A 21,139-nucleotide genomic window follows, 5' to 3' on the forward strand; every position below is an offset into this window, starting at 1 on the left:
AAAAAAAAAAAAAACATTTGAACATTTCTGAAAATGTTTGATTATATAAATAATAAAATGAAAAGTTTATTTTTTTTTGGAAATGCAAAAAAAAAAGAAATGAAATAAAATTGCAACCCATAAAAATGGGTCCCGGCCCATATTTGTTGGGGAAACAGTGAGTTAACTAGTCAAACAGTGCAAGTGATACTGGAGAGCTGCAGTCACAATGTTTAGCCAACTCAGATGAACATTCCCATGGAGTTGCATCATCTTCTCAAAAACATAAACCAAAATGTTTGAACAGACGCTGGTGCTGTAAATTTAAGTTACATATTTAAGACAGTATTTACCAACAACTTGTCTGTCACAACTACATTGACACTTGTGCAAACCAAACATCTAATGATTGATAGCTACTAGTGGGCTGGTAAATAATGTACAAAAGCAGTATATTCCAATATAGTAAAAAACTAAAACGCTCATTTCATTTTTATGGAAAACATCTTTAATTGTTATTTTTAGAGTACTGTTTCATCAAGTGAGTACATACGGATACAAAGTCAATGCATTATTCTAGCTATAATGAAGTCAAATAGTCAGGAACCTCCAGAATACTCCAGAAAGAAGATTCCATTACTTATGTGTGTATGTATAGTGTATTTGTGTGTCAAGACTGGAATCAAAATCCCCAACTTGATATCAGGCATTTTGACAGTGAAATCAAAGTTGAAGGTCAATGCAAGTCCAATGTCAATGTAAGTCAGTGTCAGGGAATTCCACAACATATACAGTACATTACAGATACAGACACACCAAAATCAAAACAAACTGTGTCTGAATGCCTTGCTTTTGTCCCCCGAAGAGGGAAATTGTAAAGAACGTGGCTGTATTTTATGTCTACTTGTAGAACTCGTGTTCCTGCTCATCCTTCTTGATAACAGTCTTGTAAGCTTTCTCAAAGTCTTTAGCCAGGACGATGTATCTGTTCTCACGAACCGCTAACATGCCAGCCTGAAAGAGCAGAACAGATGAACACAGATTAAGGACAAATGTTGCTAAGGGGGAACTTTGCATATTTTTTAGTGTTGTAGTTCTGTTACAAGGATGTGAAACGCCGTCAAAATGTTTTTTTATGAGGTTGGCAGAGATGTTCCAGTGTCTTTGAGAGGCAAGCTCTTGACACACAGAACACACATTGGGAAAGTGTTGCATCAGATTTTCATGTCTCATCACAAAAGAACGTTTGGGTTCAGATTAAAAACTTTTTTGTTTTTGGTTGAACCTTAAAAATACATGAATTATGATACGCCTCCAGAGACAAACAAGTGTCCATTATGAGTACTTATGCTCCAACTCACCTCCTGGCAGATTGAGTTGATGTCAGCTCCTGAGATCTTGTCTGGTCTGGCCACATCTGCACATTAGTCAAGGATAACGCTCTTTCGAATTACAAAATAACAATTTCCTAATAGCCAACTTCTGTAGAAATACACAGGCATTAGTTGGGGAATTATAACAGTCAACATTTGTGTTTTTCAAGTCAACTAGGTGAGTCAATCTCCACCAGACCGGAAATATTGGATGTGGAGATTATGTTTTAATCCCTGTTTGTCTATGTGTGCAGCTAATCTTGGAAACACCTGGACCGATCAGGGTCATACTTTTCATGCACACTGCTAGTAGTCAAGGAAGGCACTAAACCTCAATCTTCTTCCCCCAGGGTTCCATGGATCATGATGCAACTCCCCCATATAGCCTTGCTCAAGTCCACTTAACTATGTTCTACTATTTCACATTAAATTCAAAACACACCTTTTGCTACTCCTCCAACCGATTTTGACAAATGCACATAAATCACTACACATTTCTGGAGTTATTCGATTTTTAGTATTACATTCCAATTGGCTATGGCAGCCTACCAGGTTTGTGGGACAGGCCAATAAAAAAAGGAGAGAGAATCCAAAAATCATAAACATATCATCCGATCAACCCCAAATTAGAATCACACATTGAGGGACCTCTAAAGAACACAGCACCAAAGGTGTTGTACAGAGGAACTATTTGCCAAATAATGGGTGTTATTGTGTCAGACAAAAAGAGGACCAAAAACAAACATTTGAATGTAAATATTTGAACATGATCTCCTATTCAGCCGTGAGCTTCTTTGTTGTGAACAGGAAGTCCTGGTTTGCGTTTCTAAAGGCATGGGTTTCACTTGAAAACACACATTGTAGAAAATATTTATTTGCCACCCACAACATACACCTGTGCAAATGATATGAGGTCACTAAAGTGCTCTTAACACAATTTAGAGTTTACTGTAACTAACTGGAGCCAAATTGTAATGTTTAATTCAACATTTGCTTTTCTCTCCACGGTCTACGCTTTACTGGGATCTTTGCAATTCAAAACATCCTCTTGTTTTCAAGGTACGACTGAAAGGACTAGCTACTAATCTCTTAAGACGGCTCCACTGTGTCTGTCAGCACCACTGCCCTAAACATTTAATGTTGTTGTTAAAGTAGCAATAAACACAGAAGCACCTGAGAGGAAGTGGACTAAGAAAGAGGAGGATCCAAACCCAGTTCCTGTTTATACACAAAAAAGGAGGTGGTGCCCCCATAGGCAAAAACAAAGGGGGAAAAACAAAATTCCCCTTTTTTTAATCGAATGGGTCCCCAGACTGTGTAGCTACACACTCAAAAACGGACATAAAACATGTGCACAGGCACATATGCATGCTAGCATGCCTTTTTTGGCGCCATAAGGATACAGTCTTCCAGGTCGACCTCTTCAGAAAGGTTCATCTTGCTTGTGATGGTGGAAAAGATCAGGCGTTTCTGTCTGCGGTCTGGTAGGGGAAACTCAATCTTCCTGTCCAGACGTCCAGGACGCAGTAGGGCCGGATCCAGTGTGTCTGCTCTGTTGGTGGCCATAATGACCTGAGGGAGGATAAACGTCAGTGGATGTGATCATGACAGTGAGCTCAAAAGGCATGAGTTTATAGAAACCTTTGTATTTAACGCAGTCACCCGTGTTAAAAGCAATACATGTGGTTTAAGTGTCTTTTTTTAAACTGCTGGCAGTGCTGATAGCTCTAAGGTTTTCTGGAAGGGAATTCCAGAGTTTGGTATTCATCATGGACCTAAAGATATTTCTGAGGTGATCATATGCCATTATAGAAACTTAGATGACTATCGAATAGAACGTCTTGGATTTCTGTTGTGGTTTTTGGCCTTCAGACTCACGGAGTCTAAGTAGAGTTTCATATAACATGGACCTCTGTCTTATATTTGTTTACAAGAAAGGTCTGAGACATCCACAAGTTTATGTCAAGCAGGGAGTTGATAGACTTGTGGGCATCAGGTGCTAATGACAGTTATAGCCGAGTGCCATCTGATAGACACTGCTACAGCAGCTATTTGAGTGACAGTAATGTCTAAACCATGTGAACCATGTGAAATTGTCTATAGTTATTTATGAGTGGGACCAAACACAAGCTTAATACAATCAAAGGAGTTTCTTGGTCGTTACCTCAAAAGTTTTAGGATCTGCAGGTACATCCATGTATGCATATAAAAATTCTGGATAACAAATCCCCAAGCTTGTCTAGAAACCCTGTGGCAACTCTTGGTGGGTGATAGGTAACTAGCATGAGAACAGACCGATTACGTTCATTTATATAGCTAGGTATTCAAATAATATACATTCCCCAAGAGACAAACTCCTTAATTAATAACCCTTTGCTTGCCTGCACTCTAATGTTACATGGAGGCATTCTCTGACATCCCTACATATCCTCTTCATTGGTATTCCCCTGGGCTGAGTCCTGGGTCATCTTATCTTTCTCTAAAATAGACTATTTGGGTCGATAACCATATCATACAACTTCTCCGACCATTGGGTTGGGGATGATACTCAACTACACCAAGGGCACCTCTATCTCACGCTATAATTTTGGGGTTAAAGTTATATTACACCTGCTATCATGGCACTGAGGTCTAAAAGGATAGACCTCCGCGCCATGATAACATATGTAATATAACTTTAACCACATCTATGTAATACTGGGAGTTAAGCTCATTCTAATGAAAGTAGCTAGCATTCAACCTAAAAAAACGGAGGCTTTCGTGGAATATAATCTGTGGTGTACAAATAGCTGAAGACAAACAGTTCATTTGAAGAAACCGAGGAGCTTCTAAATAAACAGAACAGGCTTAGTGACTGGCATATTGAATGGGAATGTCAGGGCAGAGGTACTGTAGTCTTGCTGCTGTCCATCCTGTACCCCTAGGGGAAATTGCAAACAGCGTTCTCAAATGAACGGACAAAGCTCACCTTAACGTTGACATTCTGGTCAAAGCCGTCCATTTGATTGAGCAGTTCAAGAAGGATTCTTTGAACTTCCCTGTCAGCTATTGGAGAAGGAAGGGAAACAAGGTATGGCTTTTAACTGAAGGCTTTTATGGCAAACCTGTTCATACTTCTCCTTTTACACCCCTTGTTAGAGGACAAAGAATTTAACTGAATGAGTTTGCATACACTGAACCTTCAATCCATCTGAGCTGAAAATGGATATACTTAATCCATTAAGACCTGGAATGCATGTGTCATTTTCAGATTTCTTTGGCTATTTAAAAATAGCAGATTTACAAGCTCATAGCGCTATGATGAGCATTTTCAGATTTCTTTGGCTATTTAAAAATAGCAGATTTACAAGCTCATAGCGCTATGATGAGCATTTTCAGATTTCTTTGACTATTTAAAAATAGCAGATTTACAAGCTCATAGCGCTATGATGAGCTTGTAGACCTGCCATTTTTGAAAATTGTAAATTTGTGCAAATCTTTTAATATATACTTTTTAAAGTGAACATTTGTAAAATATGTTGTTCCAGGAACCCCCAGAAGCAAAGATTTGAGTTACAAATGTTCGCTTTAAAAATGTATATTTCAAAGATTTGCAAAATTTTCCACAATTTTTCAAGCGCGCAACAAGCTTGTATAGCTGCTGTTTTTGAATAGCCAAAGAAATCAAAAATGACAGAGATGCATTTCTGGATTGAATGGGTATTAGCACGACATTGGATACATATACAATTGTCTGGGGGACAACAAGACTGAACGGTACCTCCAGTCTGTGCATCAAAACGCTTTGTGGCAATGGCGTCAATCTCATCAATGAAGATGATGGCGGGGGCGTTCTCCTTTGCCAGCCTGAAAACATCACGCACCATACGAGGACCCTCACCCAGGTACTTCTGGACAAACTCAGAGCCTACAACGCGGATGAAGGCAGCTGGGAGAAAACAGAATGTTTATAGATAAGTTGCTACTCACAGGATCTACAGTAGGTTTCACATGGGTGGTAACCATTGATTTTTAAATCAAAAAGCGATGCCTGTATATCACAATCTATATGTTACACAAGTTCACACAATGTCGAAATTTGCCTTTGGCTTAATCTGGAATACAGAATAGACATTGAATAGACACATCTAACACATGAGCCAAATTTCAAGTATAGTCTTAAGGGCCGTTCACATCCAGCACGATAACTATATGTGAACGGTAAACTGATGAACGATATGTTCTGTAAACAGTGGCACCAAACAATAACACACACTGTGCAGTCCAGCTATGAGCCTGTGTCTGTGTCAGAGCCCACATGGAGAGGAGGAAAGAAAGATCTCCATCTCAGTGAGGCTGAAAGACGCATGCAACAGGATATATGGATAATCTGACTCTGATCAGATTATCATAATCCTCATCTCCGTTAATAACAAAACTTTCCGAGGGTGAATGAATCCCAGATGTCCTTCTGATGGACTTTGAATGGCTGTCAATGTATCAAATGTATCAATCTTTGTAGTTATAGTCGTGTTGTGGACTCTGCCATCCACTTCACTTCGAACAATTTTTAAAACAACATATATATTTGCAGTTATCGTGCTTGGTGTGAACGTTTTGATGTTTGATGTCACACGCATACACACAGTAAAATCCTCATTTCATTTCAATGGACACGGAAGATTTTACTGTGTGATGCCTCTGCTGTGAGGTGTGTCTACCTGTGGTGTGGTGAGCTACAGCCTTGGCCAACATGGTCTTTCCACAGCCTGGAGGGCCGTACATGAGGACACCTCTGGGTGGGTCAATGCCAATCTGAGAAGAAGAACAGTCAGTGAAGATCAATAATGGACATTGTCCTCAACAGGTTGTGTCAACAAGGTATGTTAAGAGTCCACTCCCATAATTACTCTACTGGCAACAAAAAATGATTTCTTAGACATCACCTGTTTATAGAGCTCAAAGTGTGTGAGGGGAAGCTCCACAGCTTCTCTGACTTCTTGCTTCTGGATGTCCATTCCTCCAATGTCAGCATACATGACATCAGGCTTTTGATCTAGAAGGACAAACAGTCAAACTAATGCAAACTGATGCACAACATAAAAGTGATGTTGGTCATGCCACCACATCTACACTAAAAGATGGTCATTATAACATATGTTGTTTTTAGATTGTTCTTTTGTATCCGTTATGACTTTTCAGTTCTAGAAGACAAAATGGCAAATGGGTAAAATGTCCATGTGAAGGCTTCTGAGAGGGATATACCAGATGTCAGCATCATGATGCTACTGTCAGCCTCTGGAGGCAGCACATCCACCAAAGCATTGCTGTGCTTGTGCAAGGCCACAGAGGCATTGGGCTTCAGCAGTTCTCTGTCAATGGTGCTCAGGATACGCACATAGTAGTTGGAGCCTGAGGGGAAAAAGATTCAAAAAACCTATGTCATCTTTAAGAAAGGAATCATAACAGACAATATCACTGCAGTGCATAGATCTGCACACGGTTGACTGGTGTTAGCTTTCCACTACATACCATATACCAGTGAATGAAAACACTGCATGTACAAATAATTTCAAAGCAATTACAGAAATAAAAGTCAACCAAAGTAATCATTTCTTAACAAGTTGATCTGGTTTCAGCCCTAGTTTCAAACACAGTGTTTTATCGTTTAGGTCAGTGAAAATGAAATGGGGAGAGAGAGACTATTTTTTATTGTATTTCAAAGTTTATCATTTAACCCAGCCCACTGGATCCAATTAAGTGAATGTGATCTTTGTGACCTACAGGCCAGGTTGAAGAGCAACACTATCATACAGTATGATAAAAGTCTCCTCTCTGAATATTGGACTGCCCTGGGCCTGGGAAGTTTCACATTTAAAAATAGAGTCCAGAGGGAAGTCCAGAGGGAAGCACGCACATCCCAACAAAAAACTTTTCAGGTGCTGAACAACAATACGTACTTAGGAGGAAAGGAAGTGTATGTAACATGCCCTCTTCATGTAATGTATCAGACCTGATGAAGACCCACAGTGGTCGAAATGTTGTTTATACTAAATAAATGTTCTACTGGGAGCTACAGTTTGCAAACTTCCCTTCCTTTCCTCTTAAGTTTCACAATTAAACAGCTGGCAGTGTGAACAATAAATCAATGGCTATGTACTGCACAGTAGTATAAGCCTGCATATTGATGGTAACTAATCAATTAATTTTTAAAAAGAAAAATAATCTAAAATCTAATTTGCAATATGAAAATCGAGTGTGGAGCCTGGCATGAATATTTGTAAATTCAAATATTCATGCCCATCCCTAATGTCTGTCAACAACATATTTGAAATCAAAACAATGCAAATAGATTTTCTCAATTCTGTCTTTCAGCATATGAAGAAAGGGGGTTACATGGGTTATAATGAAATCGTTTCATTCGTTTGGCTTAAAAGGAGTAGTTCACTCACAAAACTACTTATTTTCTATCAATTACGCACCCCATGAAGCCTTGAATTCATGGAGATGTTTTTGTCGCATTCCTGAACCAATAATTTGATGACCAGTGGAAAGATGATAATCTCTCTGGTCGGAGACTCCGCAAGTCTCCGACCAGAGACGCAGCCGGTCATCAAATTATTGGCTCAGAAATGCGACAAAAATTAAACAATCTCCATTAATTCAGGGCTTCCTGGGGTGCATAATTGATAGAAAATAAGTTATTTTTAGAGTAAATACTCCTTTAAGCATTTAAAAAAAGCAAGTACCAACGGTTCCCATTCCCAAGATAAACGGGGTCTTGAATATATTTCCATATAATCTTCCTTTTAGTAGTACCTGTGGTGGAGCCAACAATGGCAGTGTTTTGATCTACAGCCTCCAAGAACTGTCCGATGACTAGCGGGATGCTCTGTATCCTCTTCACCTCCTCCTGGGCGTGAAGGAACTCCTTCTTCAGGTTCTTCTGTTCGTCTTTGATGTACTCCTCCTGCACCTCCAAAAATTCCAGCTCCTGCTGCAACTTCTGCACCGACACACAACAAACAGGAGGAGAGGCGTGAAGGGGTGTCAAGGGATCGGAGGGGAATATACATTTCCTGGCTACAAAACCTGTGGGTGAGATACCTTGGCTGTACAAATTGTTAGGTTGGTATAATAATGTCACCAGAGGGTTAAGCCATAGCCATGTAACGGTACAGAACTACAGTCACAAACCATGATAAATAAGAAAATTAGGTATTTTTGGCATATCTCATTACAACATGTCGGGTTGTAAGCGTGTACATTTCTGTGAATGTTCGTCCCCAGAATAGTTGCGTTAACCCATTAAGACTCTACAAATGTCTTCTAACGGACCCCCCCCTCCCATCTCAAAATATTTAGTTCCAGGGACCCCCAGAAGCAAAGATTTGGGTTACAAATGTTCGCTTTAAAGATATATATATTCAAAGATTTGCACAGATTTTCATGATTTTAAAAAAATAGTCAATGTATAAAATATGGATAGAGTGGTTCATGTGGTTAAGGGCCCATTCAGTTTTTTAGCATTGGAGTCATTTTAATGTTTTGCCAAGAAACCAGACAAATGGAATAAATGGATTAAGCAGCGTGTTATTCACTGAGGACTGAATAGTAAGATATGCTTGTGACTTCTTTACTGCATCATAAGCCCTAAACAAAGAAAACCAGGTTAGTTTTATACTTTCAACTTGTGACATGTTGCCAACATCAACATGACACCACCATACAAGAGATGACAATAAGAATACCAACATAAAAATATTCAGGGAGTACGTTTTGGCCTCAAACCTTGTATCTGCTGTAGAGGTCTTCAAGATCTTCTGGTTCTGGTGCCAGAAAGGACAGACCTGTCTGAGGTCTGGAGCTCACCATGGCTGGCACTTCGTCCTGTGGGCAAGAGGATGGGATACTCTCAGTGGTGGAAAGTAACTATACTATATAAGTACATATACTCAAGTACATTTCTGCCATTTGAAAATAGCATTGTGAGCTTGTAGATGATCTGCTATTTTCAAAAAGATTTGTATACATTGGAAACTTGTGAAATTGGACATTTTGCACAATGCGTACTTTTACTTTTCGTACTTTAAGTACATTTTGACACCAATAATTTTGTACTTCTACCCAAGTACATTTTGAATTCCGGACGTTTACCTAAAACAAGGGTATTTCTACATTGCATTATGGATACTTTTAGTTAAGTAAAGAATGTAAGTACTTTTACCACCACTGCCTGTAGGCGAGAAGATGGAATACTCTTCTTATAACTATGTTATCTGAATACAGCACAGCAACAAATAAACTCCTTTCATTCATCCTTGTAGGTTACAGCTAATTCATAAGCAAGTGAGCAGGCTTAACTTCAAAGGATCAAAAGATAAAACATAATCTGCATACAAAGGAACGCAGGTATAGGCATCGATATTGGTACAAAATGATACATTTAAGGATCAATATTTGTCATTTCATCTCTGCTTGAGCCCATGCTAGCAGCTTTAGCTGTAGTTAGCTTGCATGACATGGCAGTTGCATTGACAGGACGCACTGGCACCTTTACATTTAACTACCGTTAACTAAAGACCACGACAAAACGTATCATACGGACAATCTCAAGCGTGTGTGTTTTTAAGTTACAATTGAGAACGATTCATTTGTAAAATATCTGTCAGAATGTAAGTAACTCATACCGGGTTCTTTTCTACAGCAACGATATCCTCCATGTTGAATTTGTCTGTACGATCTGTGTGTGTGTGTGTGTGTGTACCTCAATCTATCGCGAGACTATACATGCACTGACGTTTACTTACAATACTTACTTAGGCAGATGGATCTATGGGTAATGGTGTTCTGAGCCAGTGGTTCTTGACCTTTTCAGGCCGTGACCCCCCAAAATAATCATATTTGAACTGGGGACCCCCCACCCCTGACAAGCACTTGGAATGTAGGCATTACATAACTCAGTTTCACAGATAAATATTGTGAAAATAGCCAATTTGCAAGGTCACATCGCCTCTCGTTGCGTGGCATTGTGAGCTTGTAGATTGTCTATTTTCACAATACCTCTTTCTTATATTATTTCATTTATTTGACAATTTGGCCAAAATTTGACCAGTTTTTATAGTATAGTTTGTTGATTATTTTTATGCAGTAATGGTCTTTTTTCTTTTAATTTTTTTGGGGTATGTCACTCACTCACTGTCATTTGGGGACCCACCAAAAATCATGTTGGGACCCCCATGGGGATCCCGACCCACAGGCTGAGAACCACTTCTAAGCAGCAGTAGGCTATCAATCTCTTTCAATATTTATTTCATAGATTTTTGACAAAATGACGTGCACATTACAAAGACACACACTTAGGACAACACACACACACAAAAAAGAAGAAAAAAAGAAAAGAAAAACACAAGACAGAATCAACAGCAAGCCAGTAGGCCAGTAGGCCTGATGGGGACATTCAGTAGCAGCAGCATAAACACAGTTACAAGAGCAGAGAGATAAGAAGAAAGGTCCTTAGATTAAAAAATAAATAAATAAATTGTCCTGTTTAATTATTCATCAATTAATAATTATGATAATTAATTAATTCCCATTTCTAATAATTTGTAATTAATTAATTCATAAATCCTTATTAGGAGCACTTCACCTATTTTCAACATTATCTGGGTTGAGAGAGGCCCCCGCCTCTCTCAACCCACCCAGTTCAGGCTGATGGTCGCCCACCCTCTGTTGTGTTTCATTTCACTGGAACTTACAATCGTTTACAGGAAATTTTCAGTTCTCTATGCAGTTGTTATTTCTGAACTTGGGGGATCTCTCACCAGTGGAGGACGACATATAGTTTTCATAGGAAATAAAAGCGTGGTAACAAAACCAAAGTAGAGCAACAGTTTTTTTTTGTGTTTTGTTTTTCAAAAGTGTGAGAAAAGACACTATAACTGCAATTCGTAGGAGGTTTGCACAAAAGTAGGCCTATTTCACCCACTCCCTTGTACCTGGAGACTAGTAAATCTTGTACAGTTGAAGTCAAATGTACTGTAATACTGCAGTACATTTGACTTCATACAGTGTGTGTGTATGTATGTATGTGTGTGTGTGTGTGTGTGTGTGTGTGTGTGTGTGTGTGTGTGTGCGTGCGTGCGTGCGTGCGTGCGTGCGTGCGTGCGTGCGTGCGTGCGTGCGTGCGTGCGTGCGTGCGTGCGTGCGTGCGTGCGTGCGTGCGTGGGTAAAAACATCCCCTCTGGAGACTGCAGCATGTTGGCCCCCCTTTGACCTGGCACATTTACAGTGGCTCGTTTACCAGTGATGATCCTTCCACGTGCCTCCTTACTTCTGACAAGTTATAGCCTGCTTCATCCACATACAGTACATGATAATACAGTACAGTATGTGGAGTTTCATCTGCTTCAAGCTCCATTACTGTATTGTGGAATAGAATAGAACAGTAAAATAAATAATTATAAATAATTATGAATACAATATATACACTACTGTACATTATAACATATTCCAGCTGCATGCATTTCTCTGCTGTCGGGCAGAAACACAACACTGCCTTATCAAAGTTGGTATGGTGACATTATACAGTACATTGTCAGATACTTGAATGTGTCCTTATATTATCATCACTTTACCCAAATACAGCTCAAGTGGAGTTAGGAGGTTTTCAACCATTAATGTGGAGATTGTATACTAGTATCTCCTTCACTCAGTCAATATTCCTCTATTGAGCCGTTTCGTTCCCATCTGATGTCATTTACAGTAAGGATCTGGTCAGTGGTGCCTACACTTACACTAATGACATTGGCAAACACATTGCGCTCCCGAATTACTGCTGTCTGGAGTTCTTGTAATCAAATAGCACCTGCCAACAATGTCATTGAATATTTGTGAGAAGAAAAGGCAAGGTATATTGATGATTAAGTAAAGCACATTGACAGAAAGTTTGTTTTACATATTGTATATTGTAGTAAGAAATACATTAACTTATAATAGTATAGTCACTTACTGATTAATCATTCCTGAATATTCATACTATTGATGATGCCACAGTTGATCTTCTGAGATTGGGCCGCTGCCCAGCCTCTCTCATTGAAAAGTCTTGATTGATTACATGATCAATGGCAGTATGGCACAGATTTAATCAAAACATTGACACTTTGTCTTCCCCTTTGAGCTACTCTACCACTGCACATCCTCTATAGCCCCTCTTCCCCTATGGGCCCCTCTTCCTCTCCTTTGCACTTGTCCTTGATCTTTTACTTGTTCCATTCTTGCAAACATCAACTCAGAGGTGACACTTTTATGCATCTATAAGGCCTGATTGTGTTTGTTCATTCTAAAAGGATACAGGGTTTTCAAGTGGTGAATCCAAAAACATTCCTTTGTGCCAGTAATTCTTCAACATTCCCTCCTCTGCTTAAAACAGAAGTTTTCAATACCACTACATTCTAAATCCTTTCAGCATTTGACCTATTTTATGTTATTTTTTATTATGTTATGTGTGATATACTGTTATTGTTATTGCTGCTGTTTTGTCCAGGTCTCCCTTGTAAAAGAAAACTCACATCTCAAATGGAAAGTTGAGTCAAATCGGAAGTGTTCAGAAAGCTCCAGTACAGTATAACCACACTCACAGCACAAAAAAAAAAAAAACAGCACTTTCACTTTGTAAGTCGCTCTGGATATATAAGCGTCTGCTAAATGCCCAATTTGTAATTGTAGTTCTACAGTTGTACTGAGCAACACAGGAAGGAAGGTGGTATCTGCATTCAAGATGTTTACGGTTGTCTTCTCTATTTTGCCTCAGTCTTTAATCTGGAAGAAATGTGTGCATTCTTGGATTTCTCTCTACTTACTGTTCTCAGGTGAGAATTTAGTTTAATTCTTAAAATCTGCAAAATCAGCAAGTTGTGTGGAATTACAAATAAATATAATGGAAAACTAGAATAAATATAATGGAAATATAATGGAAAACTAGAAAACTAGAATAAAAACTAGTGTGCTCCTTGGGGCACAGGTCTCCGCCAAGCCGGGTTGCCTACCCAGGACCTGCAAACTTTGGTTATAGCCACTTGGAATGGGATCTAAAAAACTAACTTATACATCATGATCACACGATTTCTGTGAGTTTTGGATACAATCTGTAGGAGTAGTAGCAAAAAGTGTGTTTTGAAGAAACGATTCCAGCCCTCAACTATGTGTCGAAGACACATAGTTGCTGAGCAAGACACTTACCTCCTAAATGCTCCCCGAGTGCTATAACCAACGGGTGCTCACTGCTCCTTGGATGGGTAAAATGCAGAGGACAAATTTCATGTAATATGTGCAAATATACAGTGACAAACACTTGTGTGGAGACCAAATTATTATATATAAGTTGTGTCATGATCCAAGGAATCCAGCAAATAAAAATATCTTGATTGTAAGACCTATGTTCAAGAGTTATAGGCCAAAATGCTGCGTCCACTCCTGCAAACTTTGGAAGCCAATCTTAGCTAATCAGGATGGAATATGAAAACTATTTCCAAACTGAGTGCATTACTTTAGACTTTCTAATTACTGAATGAGGCCTTTCTTGCCTGTTTTGCTATTCAATCATTTTCTACTGAAATGTATCTAATTTTCCTGGCCACCTCTGATTGCTTTTATTCACTGTCTCTGCCTGTATGTTGTCAATGTGATATCAGTCCCAACTCATCATACAATATCTATTATCCTGTGTATCCCCCACGTAAAATCATTGTGAAGTACAAGCGCGCGCGCGTGCGTGTGTGTGTGTGTGTGTGTGTGTGTGTGTGTGTGTGTGTGTGTGTGTGTGTGTGTGTGTGTGTGTGCGCGCTCGTGCGTGTGCGTGCGCACAGGGGTGTCTCAGCTTTTGTCAGAAGTAAGAAGGATAAATGGATTGGAACCACATATTTAAGTTATATGAAGCATAAATTGTGGTACCTCAGACCATGGCTTTCATCACTGATTAGTCTTGTATTCATCCATCCCACTCTTTCAAAACACTGACATTATGCTAATTCACAAAATAATTTTAAAAAATCAGTTATTTTTATTTCTGTGCTGCAACCCACCCACTCAGCTGTTACAGTCTCAGTGTAACATGTTTTACATTTATATTCATGGCTCAATATTTGAAAATCAAAAACACACTCATAAACAAAGACACAAATACAAATATAACAAAAATAAATATAGAAAAACAAAATTGCCCACAACATTTGGAGCGAGACAGGAGACAAAGTTTTAAATGTTTTTCTACCTTCAATACACTATTATTGGCTTTGTAATGCAGCACAGAGCAGTTTAAGTACATTGACAGGAATTGGTTACAGCAATTTACAGTAAACGGCTTGTTTCCTTTTCTTTCAGTAACAAGCGGTCTCATGTCTGTCAACCAGGCCCCTGTGGTTGTGACTGAACTCGGTCACAGTGTTACCTTACCGTGTGAGTTCTCTCACTCCCCTGAGGATAGTTTGACCAGCACTATTTTGTATTGGGAGTTTGCAAATTCTACTGACCAAGCTACCTGGCCCAGATTATGGCCCATGAATAAAAAGGTAAAAGAATATCAGGAACGTGTGGAACGCCTGGGCCTGAACCAAAGCTCACACAACAAGTCCATACGCCTCCGGAATATCCAGTGGCAGGACAGTGCTGGGAAGTACATATGCAAAGTTTCTGTTAAAACAATCCACAACACTGAGAGGAAGAAAGGAAATGGCACTATACTCAGAGTCTATGGTAAGATTACCTTCATTATCTTACTACTTATTTTGTATCTCTTTAGTTTCATGTTCGTAACATACTTTTTCATAGACATTTTGACCGGTTAACGTAATATAATATAATCTCATTGTTGACAAGAAATCACCCATGGAAACACTACATGTTCACTTCTGCTTGTTTGTTTCAGATACCATGCTCTTCAACACCACCGGTGACAATGTTGACCAGCTTAGATGTGACATAAATGTGTCTCAGGATCCTGGCTTTGTCTTGTCTGTGGCTCATGGTGGACTGATCCAAACCCATGACAAAGCCCAGAACAACCATGACCCATCTCTGCCCTATGTTAAGCTTTCTGTGAGCATCTCTCTGAGGAACACAGGAGAATATGAATGCCTGCTCCACCTGAACAGCAATCTGATACTCAAAAAGATCTTTCTTTTGTCTGCCAACACCACTTTTGTCTCCTCTGGTAGGAACCTTTTTACTACATTGACTGATAAGCTATTTAATGTACTTGACGTACACAATATGGAAGATTAACTGGTAAAAACATATTGTACAATGGCTTCATTCCAGTGTATAAACTTGAATGGCCGTGAATTAACTTTGATAATACTGTCTGTGTTAGTATCTGATATGAAATATCCCGTATAAATCCTGACAAGGGAAAAACACAATGTAAGTAGATATGGTAAAAACACAGTTGTTTGTACTCACGTTGAGTTTTTATATCCCTACCGTATGTTGTAAATTCCATGTAGTACTACTTACACTTGCTTACAATAATTTTCCCTATACTGCCACTGTAATGACCATTTGACCTGGCAGCAGCCTGAGGGATTAATGGCAGGCAAATGAATGTAATCAATGACAACTATTTTGACACTGCCACCCCCACCCTCCTCAGTATAACGTAAGCCAAATGTACCATGTCAATAAGGTCAAGGGGCTCCAATTTTAATGTACAGTATGGTGACAATGACGTTCACACCAGTGGTTTTATGTTTCCAGAGGAGCAGGGGATGAACCCAGAGCCATGGCTGCTATACGTACCTCTCCTTCTGGTCCCACTCACCATGCTCCTGGCCCTGCTTACAGCCCTGCTGGTATGCACACGTCGGGCAAATACATAGCCTTCAGGTGACTAACAACGCGGACTTGAAGCAAACCAGACTCAGAACACCTTCTCATGAGTGTTCACATACCGGTATGCGCAGAAAATAGCTGAGTCATGGTTTGATTGATTGATTGATTGAAATTTGTATTAGGCAAAAGAATGTAAAACAACACAGTTACATTTATAATACTTTTGTCTAAAAGGTCCGACCAAAAAAGTCCTTGCGGACTTGTTTCCGTTGGGGTCCTTGAATTGAGAACTGAGTCTACCTCAGAGGCTGAAAGGAACAAGTTGTAAAACACCATGAGAGGATTGAGCTTGGTTAATTTAAAAAGTACTATAGTGTATGTAAACACCTAACTTTATTGTCACATCACAAGTTGTTTTTTTTAATGGGTGAAATTCTCGGTCTTACAAGCTCCCATCATTTGCAGTTTCAAGACAAAACCCATCAGTAGATATTTCAATCCCTTCAGTTCAAGATTTGTTTAGGAATGTGAATGCTAGATTACTACTGCTGGTTCTGATTATGAGCATCATCTCTGGAAATGTAAAGGATTTGCCCAGTGTACTGTATAGGTCCTTGGATAATTCTTCTAAAGTGTGAAAACCTTGTTATTTGAACAAAGAGGGCTGTGCTTTGAATCATTAATCACATGAAACTTAGTCTACAACCTCACAACGCGTCACACTGTGATTTGTGAGTGAGTTGGTGAGCTTGTAGATCAGCTATGTTCTGTGAAGAGATTTGGTGTAGACAGGAAAAAAGGAGGTGACCAATAGTATAGGTCCCTGGGGGTCTATGGCCAAAATATAGGGTTTAAGTGGTTAATGGACGCAAGATTCAAGAAATCTGTCACTCTCATAAACACATAAGTATGTGTGTGAATTGCTGGTGTGACATTATCCGTCAGACTGTTCTAATCAAAATATATATTGAACATTGAGAGATGATGTATAAAGTATATAAAGTGTGTAGTTTGTACATTGTGTAAACTGTAAAGTTTGATTTGTTAATAATAACTATATAGTGTGCAAAACAAATCAATATACTGTATAATGACAATTTAGGACTGGAAAAACATACGCAGAAAAGATACATGCAACAGAAGGCTGGCCAAAGTATATAGTGCTAAAGCATAATATTGTGTGTAATAATGGCTATTGTTGTGTTATGATTTCACTTGAATGGTTACCATAGCTCAAACTGCTCATACTGTATTGCATCTATGATTAATTGTGAACAAGAATTTCCACATGACTCATTCAGAAAGTTACAAATAAAAAAAGATGTTGGTTGTGGTTGTGATGCTCTGTATACCAACGTGTGGTGTTTATTAGTTCCCTCTTCTCTGTTCTTCTTTTTCATTAAATTCAAATTACAACAATGTGTCAGACTGGAAGGAAAGAAGATATTCAGGCAGCCCAGTTCTGAGGGGCCTACCACACAGCACATCAACAGTTTTCATATTGCAGTCAAGCAACGAGGTGTGGTGGCACGGTAGATGTGGAGGAACGCATACATAGTCTGTTTCCATGGACAACTTACAGCATGCGCAGCACGTACAGTATAGTCTTTTCAAGGGCACGCATGAAACATTCAGCCTCTGCATTGGCCTGAGGCCACAGTGGAGTTATCTACCTAATCCTATCTCTGAAATCCAAGGCAAGTATGCTGTAATGTCTACATATTCTGCAGTGTAGATGGGTGGGCCATTGTCTGTTTTAACCTCAATTGGAATTCCCAGTGTAGAGAATATTTTGTCAAGCTTAGGAATTGTGGACTGTAGAATATCTGCCTCTGTATGCCTGCAGTATTCATCCAAAACCACCCAAAAGTAATCACCACAGGGGACTGGACCACAGTTGGCCACACCAACTTTTTCCCATAGTGATGATGGCAGCCCAGACATGCAGAGGTTCTTTTGTGGGATTGGGCACAACATCCTGGGATGCAGCCAGCTATCCATGGTTTGGTTTCTACTTGTCTGTAAATACCAGGCAGGGAATCTCTGATGAACAATTTAGTTTTGACCACCCCCTGGTGGCCTTAATTTGCAAGTGATATTGCCCTGATTTGTGAAGAATGGGGGACAACAATCATTGTGCCTCGATACACTGCACAGTGTCATCAGTCACAGTCACTGTCAATTCATCCTTTATTTTCTAGAACTAGTGCAGCGTCAGAGGAAGCTACTTAGTACGCAGTACCTGTATTCAGAGTACTTGGAGGCAGGTCAATTATGTATGATGCACCAACCTGGAAAAGTTTAGGGATCTTCATATATGGGGAGAAAGTGGACACAGACAGACAACGCAGACACACAGAAAGGCCTTTATATTATATTATATACAGGTATATACATGTAATAGATACTGAGACCTAGCATTGCCCAGGTTATTGTGCTATAGCTCAATGCCAGTCTATAATGTCAGAAATTGTGTAAAAACGCAGTAAACATATTGGAAAGAAAGAAACGGTTATCTAACAGTGCTGATTTGTGTGCATGATCCGCCCACACAGCATGTCCTTATTTGGGCATGATCCGGCAGTTGGCCTGGCTGCCCGCCACAACTTAAATATTTATATAGGCCTCCCTAGACATTAGAGCAGCAACATTACTCCGACATAAAAGCCTGCTTTTCAGACACCAGTCCCCACTCCTGCTTTAAGGAGTCCAATGACTGAGCATAGTAGGGGTCAGCATTTGCTGCATCGTGAATTTCAGACAGTGTCATGGGACAGCATTTTGCAACGAAGTTCATATTCTCAGTTGATGTTTTTTTCAAGCATCCATGAACCAAGAGCCCATAAAGAGCTCATTTTAATTAAACACAAGAAACATGACATGCATTATATACAGCAGCTTAAACATTACAAACCCCGAACACATTTGTACTACTAGCCATGCTTTGCTGCAATAACAGCTTAAAGATTAAAGATGTACGAGCTTTGCACAGTATTTGAGTGATTTTCCTAAATTCTTCCTAGCAGATTTGGTTGTTCAGACTGATTAGAATTAGCTTGTAGACTGCAATTGTCCTACCACAGAATCTTGTTTGGATTGAGATCTGGACTTTGTCTTGGCCAGTGTAGGGCATTCATCGATCTTTATGTTGTGCTTGTTGAGGCATAAGCAGCATTAGGTTTGCGCCACACATAGCACTTTTGGTAAAATAGCTATATCTTTGTCTCATCTGACCACAAAACCTCAGTTGCCTCACATCTTAGCCTGTTATGCTTTCTGACAAACTCCATATGAGGTTGGATATGTTTTTTTCTTGAGTAATTCTTTCTTCCCTACATGCCAGTTTTATGCTGAGCTCTTGATAAGGTTGACTGGTGCCCTTCACTCCACTCTCGCAGACTGAAATCTGTTGCTTCTACAAGATTGTTGTTGGCTTCCCTCTCTCCTTGCTCAGATGTGGAGTATTGATGAACATTTCTTCACTATCTATCCAACAGTGCTCACATCAGTTATTTATTGTTCACAAAATATCTTCTAACACTAGACGCACGCACGCACGCACGCACGCACGCACGCACGCACGCACGCACACACACACACACACACACACACACACACACACACACACACACACACACACACACACACACACACACACACACACACACACACACTTTCTTTTTATTTTATTTTTTATTTGAATCCACAAATTAATATGAATTTACAGGGAAACAAATTGAATGGGATTAGACAGTTATGGGCACCTATAAGGACAGATAGCACCTTCTCCTCCACAGACAAACTGCCTTTAACAGCTGAAACAGAGCAATATTTAGCAAGTAGTTTGGCTTTGCTCTTTGTCATGCCACCAATATGAGTTTGCATAACGTACATCTGTAAGTTTGTTATGATTCTAAGTATCTGTTTATCAGTTGGAAAGCCAAATGAAAAACAGCTCACTTCCATAATGAGGACCTCCTTGTGACTGCCTGGTGTCAACAAAAACATCATCAGGTGTATTAGACACACACACACGCGCACAAACGCACGCGCACGCGCACATACACACACACACACACACACACACACACACACACACACACGACACAAGCGATCGCAAGGCGGAAATGATAATAAAAACAGTTACCATAACAACAGCTACATACCTCTCCTCCTCCTCATCTCACTGCTGCAATGCATCACTCACTCTATTCCTCCTCCCACACAGACATCATCCTCCCCCATCATCATCCCCACAGGCTGATCAGCGCTGGATCCTTACACTGGTCCATACAGCCTCCGTTTCACGTCTAGGCTACAGTTTCACGTCTCGGTCACCTTTCCCAAACAGGAATATATGATGGATCTTGAACAGACATTACATTTTTTCAAAGCGCGTCTGCATCTTTAGCAGCGACAGAAGGGCTTTCTTTTGTTCGAGTACAAACATTGAAGCCACGCTTCGCCTGCAGCAGAGCAGAGGTTGGTTGGTGCACGATGTGACGGAACGGACCATCTGACTGACTGGGAACAGGAATTACCACCTTAAACCATTTAATGGGACAAGACTTAAGCGATACTGCTATCAAAAAGAAGAACATATGAGAGAAAAGGGTTTCTAGATTTTTAATAGCATTTTTAAGTAGCCTACACTTGGAGCAAGAGGTTACACCATATCTGGGAAATCATTGACTAACGGCTACCAATCTGCCAAGCTGCCAACCAATTTATTTAATTAGGATAAAGTGTCCGGATTTTTACACGCGTCCGAGTTGATTGCTTTCTTATTGGTGTTCTAGTTTAGTTACACATATCCACCTCTTGAATGCATCATTTCATATTTCACATTGAAAAAACACATACTTTTAAATACTTACTAGCCTATTGATTATTTACTGTAGGAGGCTATGCCGTTTTATTTAATTTTCTGATGAATGGCATTTCGGACCAATGTCGTAGAAGGCTATAATAACTGGTCTGGA

At 39.7% G+C, this 21,139-nt stretch overlaps 3 protein-coding genes across 4 annotated transcripts in view; 2 read left to right on the forward strand and 1 right to left on the reverse strand.

Moving 5' to 3' along the window:
- Positions 1 to 464: 464 nt before the first annotated feature.
- Positions 465 to 10,093, reverse strand: psmc4 (proteasome 26S subunit, ATPase 4). The gene is made up of 11 exons (XM_084051754.1): positions 10,022 to 10,093; positions 9,123 to 9,221; positions 8,151 to 8,337; positions 6,597 to 6,743; positions 6,278 to 6,387; positions 6,053 to 6,146; positions 5,113 to 5,280; positions 4,321 to 4,397; positions 2,756 to 2,924; positions 1,341 to 1,396; positions 465 to 993 (listed from the first exon to the last, which is right to left on the reverse strand). The coding sequence occupies exons 1-11, from the start codon at positions 10,052 to 10,054 to the stop codon at positions 880 to 882; spliced, it is 1,254 nt and encodes a 417-aa protein (XP_083907880.1). The 5' UTR covers positions 10,055 to 10,093; the 3' UTR covers positions 465 to 879.
- Positions 10,094 to 13,077: 2,984 nt separating this feature from the next.
- Positions 13,078 to 17,444, forward strand: LOC311041405 (uncharacterized protein). Of its 2 annotated transcripts, XR_014600405.1 has the most exons (5): positions 13,078 to 13,201; positions 14,712 to 15,083; positions 15,256 to 15,540; positions 16,083 to 16,305; positions 16,446 to 17,444. XR_014600405.1 is itself a non-coding variant. In XM_084051765.1 (4 exons), exons 1-4 carry the CDS (start codon positions 13,111 to 13,113, stop codon positions 16,202 to 16,204), a joined length of 870 nt encoding a protein of 289 aa, XP_083907891.1. In that variant the 5' UTR covers positions 13,078 to 13,110; the 3' UTR covers positions 16,205 to 17,444. The 2 variants fall into 2 exon arrangements, 1 of the variants encoding a protein (XP_083907891.1); XM_084051765.1 differs by having other exon boundaries at positions 16,083 to 17,444.
- A 2,942-nt stretch (positions 17,445 to 20,386) lies between these two features.
- Positions 20,387 to 21,139, forward strand: part of scn1ba (sodium channel, voltage-gated, type I, beta a) — a 14,814-nt gene continuing 14,061 nt past the window's right edge. Inside the window, exon 1 of the mRNA XM_084051766.1 lies at positions 20,387 to 21,139. This exon is cut by the window's right edge and continues 159 nt beyond it. The gene's annotated coding sequence lies outside the window, so the exon portion shown is untranslated.

The sequence above is a fragment of the Gymnoscopelus microlampas genome (assembly GCF_963454915.1).
Source record: "Gymnoscopelus microlampas genome assembly, chromosome: 3".
In the NCBI taxonomy this organism is placed as follows: Eukaryota; Metazoa; Chordata; class Actinopteri; order Myctophiformes; family Myctophidae; genus Gymnoscopelus; species Gymnoscopelus microlampas.

Bases quoted from the DNA above. Each gene is read 5' to 3' on its own strand.
- psmc4 (XM_084051754.1), bottom strand. From the start codon at position 10,054: ATGGAGGATATCGTTGCTGTAGAAAAGAACCCG. The intron at 8,338-9,122 runs GTTTGAGGCCAA...GTGTCGGTGCAG, and splicing joins ACCTCTACAGCAGATACAAG to AAGTTGCAGCAGGAGCTGGA. The intron at 2,925-4,320 runs GTGAGCTTTGTC...ATCCTCCCTCAG, and splicing joins ACCAGAATGTCAACGTTAAG to GTCATTATGGCCACCAACAG.
- LOC311041405 (XM_084051765.1), top strand. From the start codon at position 13,111: ATGTTTACGGTTGTCTTCTCTATTTTGCCTCAGTCTTTAATCTGGAAG. The intron at 13,202-14,711 runs GTGAGAATTTAG...CTTTTCTTTCAG, and splicing joins TCTCTACTTACTGTTCTCAG to TAACAAGCGGTCTCATGTCT. The intron at 15,084-15,255 runs GTAAGATTACCT...TGTTTGTTTCAG, and splicing joins CACTATACTCAGAGTCTATG to ATACCATGCTCTTCAACACC.